We start from the raw sequence: 14,197 nt of genomic DNA on the forward strand, positions 1-14,197 counted from the left end.
AACTGACCTCTGGCCTCAGCCTTCTCTGGTTATAAAGGCCAAGCCCTGCCCCCTGGCGGTCAGCTGACCCAATCAGTTGCTACAGCAACTCCCACCTGCTGCCCTAATGAGTGGCAGCTAAGCCCCTTTTGCCATTATTCAGTAGCAGGAAAATCAATGAGCTCAAGAGACAGGAGACTAACCACAGCTGACTACATCAGAACTGCTGACTGACCTGGAAACCCATCGTCCCAGCTGGTACTAATGAATAGGTGATACTCCCAGTGGCTGATCAAGGTGCTCGCTGTTCCTAAATTGGGGCAGAGGTTGTTAGCTGAGGGCTTACTACAGGTGTGGCAGTTGAGGTATTTTTTTGCCCAGGCTGACTTGCTTGATCAGAGGCCCAGACAGCCCTTGGCCCAGGCTGGCCTGCCTGATCGGGGAACTATTATTCACCAAGTCTTAAACTACTAGAACTAGGGGCATCCAACAAACTTAGTACGTGACAGGTTTAAAATAAGAAGAAAAGCTTTTTTATGCAACGCATAGTTAAACTTATGAAATTCATTGCCACAGGAGATGGTAGAGGGAGATAATACAGTCAGGTCCAAAAAGGGACTAGACAAATTCATGTATTGCTGACCAGGGGGTTGGGGGGGCCCCCAGCAGCTGATCACTGACCCTGGAAGCACTGGTGGCAAAACCAGGAGTGTCGCTGGTGCTTCTGTCAGTGCTCCCACTCTCTGGCTGTCGAGAGCCAACCTTGGGCAGGGGGGGCATGTGCCCCCCCCGCCCTCCCCACATCGCCTATGCCCTGTATAGCATCCACTTCTGCCATGGCAGGAGACAGAAGGCTGGGCTAGGTGGACCATTGGTCTGACCCAGTATGGCACTTTAAATATTGTCAGTTGGTATTACTGAAAGGGTGGTAGTTAATGTTTCTTTTCAAGTTAGACAGACACTTGCCCAGGATGGTTTAGTCATGGGTGATCCTGTCTTAAGCAGGGGATTAGATTAGATGACCTTGGTTAGGGATAGACATTACACATAAACTGGTTTAAGTGATCAGAAACTGGTTTAAACCTGTAACAGAACAAATGTTCAGGGCACATAAACCAGTTTGAAAATGGCTGAAACCGGGTTGAGATAAACCTAGTTGGATGTAGTATCAGACTTAACTGATTTGGGTAAAACTGATTTATGCAATATCTGTCCCAGACCCCTTGCTGGTTTAAGTTAAACCAGATACCCCCAGCATCCCAGCATGCTCTCTGGGTTGGGTGGGGCTCCCTGCTCCACAGTAGAGCTGGCCCCTCCCCTCTGCTCCTTGGCTGCAGCTCCAGCAGAGACTTGCAGGCTGCTCCCTCCCCCTCCCCCTCCCAAATCCTTGCTAAGCAAGAATCTCCCCCTCTCCTCTGCCTTGCTGAGAGGTATCTGGGTATTAACTAGCAGACCAGGTCCATGCAGTGCCATAAGGCAGAATCAACAGGTAGCTGGTAATGTCCCTCTGTTGTTTTCTTAATGGGGTGATAAATATTTATCAATTCCCTGCTGGGCTAATCAGAGCATCCTGCTGGGGCCTGGCCATCCCCCCCCCAGCTCAGTACTGTAGAAGGGAAGGGAGGGCTGCTCTAGCGCCCCCCCCCGGCTTCTAGCCTGAGCCACTGCAGGCATGTGCCTGAATTTCTGGAATGAAAATGGAATGTCTATCCACCTCCAAACCAGTTCAAGCTTTGCAGGTTAGTCTAACTTGCAAAGACTGAATCAATTCAGCTTCAGGCTTTTTGAATGTCAGTCCATAACCATTGTAAAGTCCTTTCCAGCCCTACTTTCCTATGATCCTATGGCTGTTTGCTTTTTTAATTTTAGCAGATAAGTTGCCTCTTAAGATAAACTCATAAGTGTAAGGCAAATATAAGAAAACAGAATAAAAATGCTTCCTTCAGTGGCATCTTTCAGTGACATCCTTGTATCCTCAAATAATATGCTACAAGTTATAGTCAAGTATTACTCAGCTCAGCCACCAAAGGATAGACTGCCACAACTTTGGTGTACAAATTCAGTGACTTATTATGAAGAAGCTCTGTCATGCAACATAACTTTATTCCCCATAACAAAATGCAACAGTAAACCACCCATCAAGTCAGTGGCTTTTCATTTTGAAAGAGAACAAAGCAGTTTAATATTTCCTCACATGATTCATTCATAACTCTGAACTATCCCACTGTGGCAAAGTGGGACTCCCCAACTAGCCACAGTGCTAGTTTCCCCACCTGCCTTTGAGCACACCACCCACCTGTCTCATCTGCCATGCCTTGTTGTTAACTAAGGCAGGAAGCTGCCCATTTCTGGCCAGATGCCAGATGGCATTATCTGCGGCTCTGTTCCTCCCCTACACTGCAGCCCAAGCCTTGCAGATGGTATCCAGATAACAATGCTCCCGGCTTACAGCCGGACCAAGCTTAGGCCTCGTTGTCAGGCCTCCGACGCACACATATTCATACCACCCTCCTCTCACTAGAGCCTCTCTCACTCCACCTCCTCTCACAGGGTCTCTTTCATGCCTCAACAACTTGTACTGCCTTGCTCCCCCTTGGAGCGGGCCCCTTAGGCCATAGGCATTAGCTAGCTCATACCTTGGGTGGCAGACGTACCGTCTTCTGGGTCTCTCCCACGACCCTCACTGGGGCAGTGGCCAGCCAATTACTTGACTGGGTCTAAGCTTGCCCTGGCCCCTTCCAGGGCAACTCCATACACTCATACATACTGGGCTCCCAGCCCCTCTGGTTTTCCCCTCACTGGGGCTCCACATCTCTGCCCCCTCACTGGGGCCATCCTCTCACTAGGGTCCTCATTTCTGCACCCCTCACCGGGGCAGCCATGGCTGGCCCCAACTACCTCCAATGTCAAATGACTCACCCAAAGGTGAAGGCTGGGATTAAAGCGCCCCTACTTACCTTTCACCGGGGTGGTAACTGGCTTGCGATTTCATGGGGGCTCCCGCACCACTGCAAGCCTCACCAGGCCACCCATTCCCGGCAGGGTGCAGTTTTAGGTCATGCCCAGGACCAGGAGACTCCAAACCATCCCCTACCCTTACCTCCAGGGTGTTGCATTCAGCCTCGCAGCCAGGTGATGTTACTGCCTGGCTGCCAGCAGAAAACTGTTCTCTTTATATAGGTGGCCAGAGGTCTAAAATGGCCACTGGAATCAAGCAGCTGTTGGCTGCTTGGCTCCACTCTTAAAGTGGCAGGCACCAACAGTATCCTGCCACACCCACCTATCTTCTTTTTCAGACTTTTGAAAGCCATTAGATATTTTAGCAACCCATTTAAGCACATGTACAAAAAGCCTTGTGGCTAATGACAGCATTCATTTGTTTCCCATTTAAAATATTGGGAAAAGCATGCCCTGGGTAGTAGTTAAAGGCTACATAGTACAAACTGTAGGTGGACTGAAAAAATCCACTGGAGAGGAAATCCTAGGAGCCCATCTACAGCTGCATTCCTTTAGCTCCATCTCCCTCCTGACAATGAAACTGAATCTAGCTCTGAGAGAAGCATGAGCCAGGCAGAGCCTCCAGACATCTGGAGAGTCTTTGCTTCATTGTTTTTCTTTTTTCCAGAGTTAAGCTCAGAATGCTGAGGGGAGGTAAAGCAGTTTCAGTACCACTGTTAATATTATTACATTTGTGACTTAGCTTATGCAATACAAAATATTCCAAGCATTACAGATGCATTGTCATTCTCATCTGTCATGCTGTGTGCCTCACTACACACTAGCACTGACAATAACAGGTGTATAAGCACTTGTGAGTTAATACAGAGTTAGATAATTGGACTGGAAAAAATGCATTTATAGCAGCAGCAGCTTTAGACAAGTTCTCTTTTTTGCTGAGTCTCCTAGGCTCTCTCAACATTTACAATACTCAAAAGAAAAATATTCCAACAGACAGAGTGTATTGATTCCTCTTCAGAATTTTACAAGAACAATTTTTGTGTTAAATGTGTAAAACTTTATGATAGCATATGTTTGAAACAAAAATACTTAATTGCCCAAACATTTAGAAAATTAAAATTGCTTAAAATATTAATTTCCTAAGCAGGTCTATCATAATTTACTGCCCAAGTTTTTCTTAATGTTAAATAAAAAAGAAAGAATTAAAAGTTTAAATGAGTTTTAACACTTAGGGTATCTAAAGTTACACCTGGGAATGGTCCTTTTGCACCCCACTCACAAACTGCTGATTAAGTTGCTGGAGAAGGAACTACCTGATGCACTATGATACCTACACGTATATATCTAACAACAGATTTATATACCTTAAATATTGAAGCAAAAACAACCTAGAAATATGGTAATGAAATATTAAACAACACTGACATGTATAAAGTATCCCAGTAATCTTACAATAAAAAAAATCATATTTCTGAATTTCAAGAAGCTTGAAAGAAGGTCAGTCATACCATGCAGAAAAGGAAATTTCAGAAAAAGAAAACTTTATGACAACTACCAGGAAATAAAAATACTGAATAATGGTCTGTTTGTATTTTTGTACGTTCAGATATATCATAAATCTTCTGTATGAACAACAACATGATATAGGTAGGACATAGTGAAGATAATGAGGCACAAGATAAAAGAGGGGATGGGGAAACCAAACAAAAAAAAGCATAATTTATTCATAAGACATGCTGGATAGCAGATTTCAGATTCCTCCTAAAAACATGGATCTTTGATGTACTGGACATACAGTTTCCAGTCCTAATGCACAGATGCCCCATACATGTAACATTGAATTCCTTTGAACAGCAGTATACATTTTAGTTGTAGCTAGGCTTCTCACACCTCCCTGACTCCTACAACCAAGGGCAAGGTCATGGCAAGCAAAACCACCACTGCGTCTTCTTCAGTAAAAATCTCAAATAAAGGGGCTCCAGTTAATGGGGGCAGGGGCATGTTGCAGAATCAATGTAAGAACACACCCCAGAGAATCATAGTTTCAGTAGAGACCTAAACAAGCCTGGAACGTCCTTATTTGCTATTTATAACAGAACTTGATGCTGTTTCAGATCATTTGTATAGTCTCTGGCTAGATACACTGTCCTTTTACAATAAACACCACCAACAGGCCAATACATTTTCTAAATGTCTTGCTAAATTTGACTAAAGGAGAGCACTCTCACCACATCTAACATATGTCATTTCATTTTTCCTGAGTTAAACAGAGGCTTCAGAATGTGGATGCATGTCAGAGACTACCTTAAGCAGTAAGTTGGAAATGGCCTATGAGTATCATTAGCCGCATCTTCCGTAAAGAGGCACAGAGATTAAAGTGACTTGTCTAGGGTTATGAGTAGGGGATGGCAAACCCAGGAAGTGAACCCAAATCTCTCAAGCTGCAATCTGTTGCGCTGTCTGCTACATCATGCTACCCTGACCTTATCTTTAAAGAAGACCATGTTCTGGGGCTCTGCTATAAAGGTCTGAATTTAAATGAACTTTCTGGAAGAGGTAATGGTCACCAAGAATTCCATCAATTTTTAAACATTAGAGCTTCCTTAAGTTCAAAACTGATGAGGTTCCAGGAAGATGGAAGTTCTTTAACTTGTAGAAAAACATGAGAAAGTCTCTTAAAACAGTCTGATACTATGAGATGATTGAAGATGGCCTGAACCTGAATAAAACATGATTTGCAGAAATGGTTGTTTGGCATAATATATTAGAGGTAATGGAGAGAGTTTTTTTCCAAAGACAGATCCCAGATGGTTGAGACTATGACTAATAACAGAAGGAACTGCTCAGGGGTCAGTTTCACAGAAAACCTCTTTCACATTGCTCTGTAGGTGTGTCTGAGGGACTATTTGCTACTTAGTGGGCACAGCTACCCGTTTATTAATGTGCCTTAGCGTGGTGGAAACTTACCTGAGTCAGGGGAGAGGTGATGGGATGCTGCGCCAGCGGCCGATTGTGGCAAAAGTGAAATCACAGCAGCTGGAGCTGACACGGGTGAAGATCAAAGGAAAGACCCACAGTGGAGACGGGAGGAGCTGGGAACGACTCCCGTGTCCACCTGGGCATGCTTTATAAAACTGTGCTGAGGGCAATTGGCCAGGCAGACACCTGGCACTGAGATAAAAGGCCTGGCAGGAAGGAAGCCGGGGGGACTGGAAGCAGTGTCCCCAACTGGCCCAGAGGGGCCAGAGCACATTAAGTGTGGTGTAGGGGAGGTGGAGCCATGAGAAGAAATAACTGCAAGGACGACCGAGGGAAAGTACCAGGGGAGGCAGGACCAGACATCGTCCTCCCGATAGAAAACTACTTACCATCAAAGATGTGGCAGGCAAGACCCCTGGGGAACTGACCCAAGGCCACTCCCAATAGCCTGGCCATGCAATCCAAGAAGCCACGGTGAGGCTCAAGAAGAACCTAAACGGGCAACACTCAGGGGAGAGGCACAGAAGATTACACTTAGGTACTGCACATTTAGTTTAGTACTTGCTTAATAAAGTACTAACTAAATGCACAATAACTAGAGTTACTGTGCAGTAGCACCAGTGCACTGTTTTTTTGTGATGCTTACTGTGCATAAGCCTAATAACACTGCACAGTAGGCTATTAGAACAGTTTTTCACCACCATGCTACTGCACAGTGTTATTAGGGTATTGTGCAGTAAATGTCTTATGTAGACACATCCAGTGAGAGAATTCCCTTCTAAACCAATGCGAACAGTTTGTTTCCAATCTCCAAGCTGTCATTTGAAGGAAAACAAGGTCCAGCTACAGGCCTCCTAGAGGGAGCGTGACTGATCTATTCAAGGAAAGCCTGCTAGGGTATGAAACAGATTTCAATTGGCTATATGAAGGCTCCAGGCGAAGTCCTGAAGACACTATGATGAAAATTTACAGAGCCATTTTCCCCATGGGTTTGAATGATAGCCTTACCAACATTCTGGGATGCATGCAGCCAGTCGATAAGCACTATGGTGGGAGGCATGACCCTACCACTCTAAAGGTTAACATTGCCTCAGTGAACCCTTCAGACTGAGATGGAGTTAAAAGTTTTTTCCTTGTTGATGAGATGAAGAGCCATGCGAGTCAAATCAGGGACCTGCTAAAAAGATTTCCCATGACAGTTAGTTGCTAAGCTCCAAGTACACCTGCATCCTCCATTTGCATATGTAGGCAAATAGAACTTTTGTGAATACTCAAGAAGTTATGGGTAGGCTGAAGACTATTAAGTCTGCCAACAGTGAGATGCTTCTGCAAAATCTAAGGTACTTTCTATGCACCATTTGAATGAAAATATGGAAGTACATGTTCAGAAAGGTAAGAACCAAGGATGGAACCAGATGAGGTTCAATGTAGAGAAATGTCAAGTACTGCATCTCAGAAGGAAGAACCTCCAGCACACCCACAGGCTGGGTATCACTGACCTGACCAGCACTACAAATGAAAGGGATCTGGAGGTAACAACAGATCCCAGCATGAATATGAGCCGGCAATGCGATGCAGTAGCCAGTATGGCTAATAAAACTCTGGCATGCATCAATCGATGCATCTCCAGTAAACCCAAAGAAGTGATTTTCCTGCTTTACTCAACATTGGTGCAGCCACAGCTGGAGTAATGTGTACAGTTCTGGGCACCGCATTTCAACAAGGATGTGCTAAAGCTCAAGAGGCTCCAGAGAAGAGCCACCCTTATGATCAAGGACTTACATAGCAAGCCATACAAGGAGAAGCTGAGGGATCTTGGACTCTTCAGCCTAAAGAAAAGAAGGCTGAGAAGGGACCTGATTGTGGCTTACTACTATATCAGAGGCGTACATCAGGGGCTCAGTGAACAACTGTTCACCCAGGCACTCTGAGGAGAAAATTAGAAACAAAGGCCACAAACTCCTGGAAGATAGTTTCAGGCTGAACATTTGGAAAAACTTCTTTACAACTAGGGTGTCCAGACTATGGAACAAGCTCCCCCCAGAGGTGGTGCAATCATCTACCCTAGAGGCCTTCAAGAGAAGACTGGATGGTCACCTTGCTGGGGTTGTCTGACCCCAGATGTCTTTCCTGCTCATGCATGGGGCCGGACCCGATGATCCTTTGGGGTCCCTTCCAGCCCTATGATTCTAAGATATCGCAGATTCACAGACGTTTAGGGCTTGAAGGTGTCAATGAAAATTATTAGATTTGTGTGCTGCCAATACAGGAGAGTCGATCCTGACATGTGCAGACAGCCTAGGCTGCATGCCCTCTGCTCGACCCCTGGGCCTGTCAGTCATCCATGACCTACTTTTCAGCTTCGCACATGCTCAGTTGCCCACAAAACCTGACCAGGCGCACGCTCAGTCTTTCTGCAGCATGACATAATCTGACTAGAAATTTCTTTGCAGGATAGGATCTGATTGGTCACTAAAATTCGTATAAAGACCTGTGAGCCCCCACCAAGGGGTGGAGTTGTGGGGTGGTAGTTGTGGAGAGTTGGGGGAGTTGTGAGGTGGAGTTGTGGAGAGTTGGGGGAGAGTTAGTGATTAGTTGTCGGAGGTGTGAGCGGTCGTTGGCCTTGTGAGAAGAGGGAAAGCTGCTCGATCTGTTAGCAGAGGCTGCTTTCAGCAGGGACTGCGAAACAGAGAGAGATTGGGATCTCAATCCCCAGGTCCTCTCCTCACGACCCAACAATAGTTTTCGCATTGATTCTACTGGCGTATGACTGATCTCAGCACCGGTTACTGACAACGATATGGATCACCCTTGACTACCCTGACGACGGTTTTCGGCTTCTTCTACCTGGCACTTGACCTCAGCACAGCTATTCGACCATCCATTTGTCCACTTGGACTGGCGTCACGACTCAGTCTTTGTTCTTCGTCGTTACAGTTTTGTTGTTCGTTCTGTTCCTTTAATGAGCCGTTGACCAGCCCTGGGACTATTAAGTTGAGCAGCTGCCCCTAGCTCCAGCTAGATAGCAAGGGCTCACTTAAGAACCCCGTGGGCCAATGGACCCCTCCGTTATTTGTATTTACTGTAACTGAAGAAAGCAACTCTACCTACGCCTTCTAAGCGTAAGTCAAATAAATCACCTTTGTTTAAAACCACTACGCTTACGTGCCTCAGAACTCCACGCCAGAAATCCCGCCTGTTCCGTATCCAATTTGCCACCACCCGGCCGCCCCACCGTGACCACGAACATGAGCTTGGCTTGCCAGCTCCGCGGTGTGCCGACAGAAGGGACCTTGTGAGATCATTGGGTCCAGCCCCCCTGCTCTGGGCAGGAAAGACTGCTCAGTCAAATAACCCCACCAAGGTGTGCATCCTGTTTCCTTTTAAAGATCTCCAGGGTAGGTGCCTGCACCACCCCTGCTGGGAGTCTATATACATCATTACTGTCCTTCCAGATGTTGCTGTTTGGAGGATGCGGAACAGCTTGTACTGTCTTCTGGTTGAGGAGATATTGTTAACTGATGAAGTTACTCAGTGGGCAAGTTTAAAACCTGACAGAGTTGGAAGGCAAACAGTGCTAAGGAGTAGAAGGCCCTAAAAACTTACTTTTTGGAAAAACGTTCACCAACCCTTCCCCCTCCCCCCAACCTCAGTGCAAAATATTTAACTAGAAAACACAGAAAATGAAATACAACTATGTGTTAGTTAAACTGATGCAACCTGTGTCTCTTTTCCATGATCCAATAGTAGCATATATCTCACCAGTGATATATCTCACCTTCACCATGGACTAGGCATGAGGACCAGACTTGCTCCCTCTCGGAGTTGGCCCCTTCAGCCATGGGCTTTGTCTAGTGCACCCCTTGAGTGGCAGGCGTACCATCTTTTGGGTCTCTTCCACGACCCTCACTGGGGTAATGGCCAGCCAATTACCCAACCAGGTAATATAAGTAAAATAAATAAATGCTAAAGGGGCAGAACTGCTTACATGATTTCATAGATTTCATAGACATTAGGGCTGGAAGGGACCTCGGAAGATCATCAAGTCCAGCCCCCGACCCAAAGGGCAGGAAGTCAGCTGGGGTCATAGGATCCCAGCAAGATAAGCATCCAATTTGCTCTTGAAGGTTAATGAGTATTAGCTATGATAAAATGGGTCTATTCGATGCCTTGCTGTTAGCTGTATTTCTCGCTACATATCCATTTTGTTCTTCTGGAGTATAAATTATAGTTACTTTTCACACCCACTGGGTGTGTCTATGCAAGATAATTTACTGTGTAGTAGAGCTAATTACTGCACATTAAGTGTCTGTGTTTACATGCGCAGACACTTACTGAGCAGTAATTGGCTCTAATCATGAGTAAATTTGCTACCTGCAAATGCAAGTAGGAAATTTACTCGTGATTAGTAACAGCACATTAGCACATGTGCAGACATGTGACTGGGAGCAAATTTGCTCCCAGTCAACTGGGCAGCAGGGGATGGGAGACTGTTCCCTGCTCATGGAAGCTGCCTGCTGCCAGGCCACTGGAGGCAGCAGGGAGCTCCCAGCCCCAACTCCCCGATCACAATCACTGACCAGAAGCTGGGGAGACTGCTCCCAGCTGCAGCTCCACAATCGTGATCACGAGTGGGGGCTGGGAACAGGCTGGAGAGCAATTGCTGAGCTGGGGAGGGAACAGAATCCCAGTTCCTGCCCCGCAATTGTGGAGTGGGGACTGGGAACAAGCTCCCTGGCCCCCACCCTGCAATCATAGAGCAGGGGCTGAGAACTGTCCTGGTCAGGGGCAGGTCTCAGCCCCATGCCCTGATCAGGTGATCAAGTTGTGGGACTTGGAAAGAGCTGCAGGGGAGGGGCAGGTTCCAAACCCCTACCCTGATCTGCCAGCGGGGCAGCTAGCAGAGCACATCCAGCCGGGATCTTTCCAAGTCCCCTGCCCCCAGTGCTGCAGCCCTCCAGGAGCAAGGAGCAATCTCCCATCCCCTGCCAGAAGTCAGCTGTCTCCTGGCACCATGTTCCCTGCCAGTCTCTGGGCTAGCACCCAGGGGGAGCCTAGAGTTCCTCCTGGCTGCTGCAGTGGCCCAGAGCATGGCTGGAGGGCGTGGGAGCAGACTGCTGCCAGCAGCAGCAGATCTTGTCCCGCACCCCTGCACATGTAGGTGCCTGCCCAGGATGGGTCCACTCTAGAGTAATTTACTCTAGAGTAATTTACTCTAGAGTAAACCCACCCCAGAGCAAATGCACAGGTAGATGTACCCACTGAATGCTAAACTGACACACATTATGTTCCTTTATAACACTATTTATTCCTTTTTTCAGCTCACTTATATTCCACATATAGCTACTCCATGAAGTCATCATGAATTTGCCCAAGACACTTATGTGTGAATGGCATCTGATTGCACCAGACATTAAGTTGTTTCAATATATGAATCAATACACAATATCTATGAGCATTCTTCTACTGTCCATCTGTCCTGATCCAGAGGCCACTGTAGTCAATAGGGCTGTACAAAACAGCTATGTTTCATTTTGGTTTTGAATTTGGCGTTTCAGAGAGACAGCAATTTATTTTGGTGTTTCAGATTGCTGTCCCATTTTGATTCGGCCAAATCTGTTTCAGAGTTTCAACACTGATTTAGCTATAGGCTATAATGGGGAATCACTGAAATGCCTATAACTTTGTCATATCTTGCCTGATTTAGATGAAAATTGCAGGGATGGTAGCCCCATCTGATGGCATGAATCCTGCCAAGTTTCAAGGAGAGAGATGCAGGAGGTTTTGTGAAACTGGATCTCAAACTGTTCAAAGCAAAACTAGTATCAATTGCCAGCAGCAGCAGCATGCTATCATCCTGCACACAGATCCTGTGCCCCTCAGGAAGAGTCTGGCCAGTGAGGACGGAACTTTTTTCTTTTTTGTGCCAGAAGGCTGGGGTCAGGCAGGGTAGTCATGGGCGCTTCTCCCACAACTCCTCCAGCTGTGCCTGCCTTTGCCCCAGTGAGGGGAGTTGCAGAAGCCCCGCATGGCTGCCCCACCTGGTCCCATCCCTGCCCAGCCCCAGCCTCTCGGCACTTAAAAGAAAAAAAAGAAAAAGAAAAAATCCCCACTCACTGGCTGCAGCAGTGGTGATCAGGGCCTCTGGGAGCTTGTGGCAGAGCCTCCCCACACAGCAGGGGGGGCAGGAGGGCAGCTGCTCCATGGCGCAGGCATAGCGCAGGTTGGAAGGGTGCTGCATGCTGTTTGGGAGCTCGGGAAGCTCCAGCAGTCAGCTGGAGCTCCCAGTTCAATTTCCCCAGCTCTTCCCCCTGGGGGCGTGGGCCCCTGCATCTGTGCGCCAGGTTTCAGCGGACTGCTGCTGCAGGCTGGGGCCAGTGGCAGCACCACACTTTTCACAGAGTTCGGCATGGGCTGTGTTGACCAGCTGCCACTGGTCCCAGCCTGCAGCGGCAGCCTGCTGAAACCTGACACGCGAATCCGGGAGCCCATGCCTCTTGGGAAAAGCTGGGGAAGTGATCAGAGAGTAGGGAGAAGTGATCAGAGAGCTGGGGAATTGAACCAGGAGCTAGATGCCAGTATCAGAACAGTCCTTCCCATCCTCTTCCCCCCCTTTCTTCTTAGTTTTTGCTTCCCTGCACACCCAGCTCCAAAATGCCAAAATTCTCCAAAACATTTCTGAAACGTTTTGAAGCCTTCCATTGGTGTTTTGGGTGCTGAAACAGCCCAAAACACCTCCGAAATGAAATGGCTGCCAAAATTTCACACAGCCCTAGTAATCAATGGAAAGACTCCACTTACTTCCATGGGCTTCAGTCCATGAAAGCACCAACAAGAAAGAAAAAGTTAACATGCTTGGATGTTTTCTAAGTCTCTCTCAATGAAACTGAACTGATTGATAGAATTCAGGCCCACATACCTCCCATATCTAGCCATAATATTAATGAAAGAAAACTTACCGAAGGAAGTTGCATGTTCCATGATATTGTTTGAAGAGTGCATCGGCAAGAGTAGAATCAAAGTCCTGCAAGAAAAAGATAAAAACGTACATCCAAAAACAATGTGAAATTTAATAAAAAGTATTGGCAAAGAGATAAACTGATAATGGGTTTCTAGAAATAGGTTAAATGTTAGGATCCTGCAAAGACATAGGGCCAGATTTTCCTAGGTATTCAAGCACCCAAAGATGCCACTAGATGACTAGTGGAGTTTTTCAAACGTACTCATCTGCATCCTTAAGCACCACAATACCTTTACAAATCCACCCCGACACATATGCTTCACTTAATGTGCTATGAGTACCCCCAGCTTCAAAAAGACTATGCTGAGTGGGTAAAGCTTTTCAGAGCCTCTGAAGAATCAAATCTAATAATCCCAGCACCAACAGCATAACAAACAAGTCATATACAGTACAGACTATACCCACATTTCCTATTTTCAATATGCTGAATATTTTTAATTGCCAACACATGACAACATAATAGATGTTGTCAAAGGGAAACTAGAACAACTGGGAACTTGATTGCTGGGCTTTTCAGATCTAGAGAGAATGAAAGGGCAAATGACACCATGAAACAAGTACATTGCATGAATATGTCTGTTCGAATTATCAGAATTGAAGTAAAAAGGTGACATTTATTTTTTACTAGCGAATTGCCCATCAATGATTGGGGGGTGCAGACACAGCACTGGCACCCACCACCCCACAATGCCGCCGTCTCCCAGAGTGGAGGGAGGGAAGTTTGCACACCACCGCTGCTGCCACCACCCACTGCCCCACATTGGTGGATGTGGAGTGGGGAGGGGGGGAGCTAGCACTCCATACCACTCTGTGTCCAGCTGCTACTACCTACCCCTACCACCACCCACTGCCTCGCGCTGCTGCTTCGTGTCCAGTTGCCCGCTACCCCCCTCCCACATCTGGTCACTATGCACCCGGCCCTGCACCTCCCCACCCCTACATCCAGCCCTGCACCACACAGCCCCCTACCCCCACTGCTCTGGCTGCAGCACTGGCTGCAGCCACGCCCTGCTGGGAGCCACGCCCCCAAGAGCATTATAGACAGACACTCAGACAGATGGACTAAGCCCTTTATATATATATATATAGAATTTGTAAAATCCAGAGTTAACAAACATATAAAGTTAAACAGATCCAGAGTTAACAAATCCACAGTTAACAAACAGATGACCTGGAAGGATGCGGGCAGCGGGGTCCCCCAGGGCTCGGTCCTCAGGCCCACGCTGTTCAACGTCTTCATCAGTGACTTGGACGATGGGG

At 46.9% G+C, this 14,197-nt stretch overlaps 1 protein-coding gene across 1 annotated transcript in view; it reads right to left on the minus strand.

The window, feature by feature from the left end:
* Nucleotides 1–14,197, minus strand: part of LOC109303661 — an 82,065-nt gene that overhangs the window by 15,088 nt on the left and 52,780 nt on the right. The window contains exon 6 of the mRNA XM_019525867.1: nt 12,876–12,940. Within this exon, the coding sequence (XP_019381412.1) occupies nt 12,876–12,940 (65 nt within the window). The remainder of the gene's footprint in view (nt 1–12,875; nt 12,941–14,197) is intronic.

The sequence above is a fragment of the Gavialis gangeticus genome, unplaced genomic scaffold, assembly GCF_001723915.1.
Source record: "Gavialis gangeticus isolate Ggan-Ray unplaced genomic scaffold, GavGan_comp1, whole genome shotgun sequence".
Lineage (NCBI taxonomy): Eukaryota > Metazoa > Chordata > Crocodylia > Gavialidae > Gavialis > Gavialis gangeticus.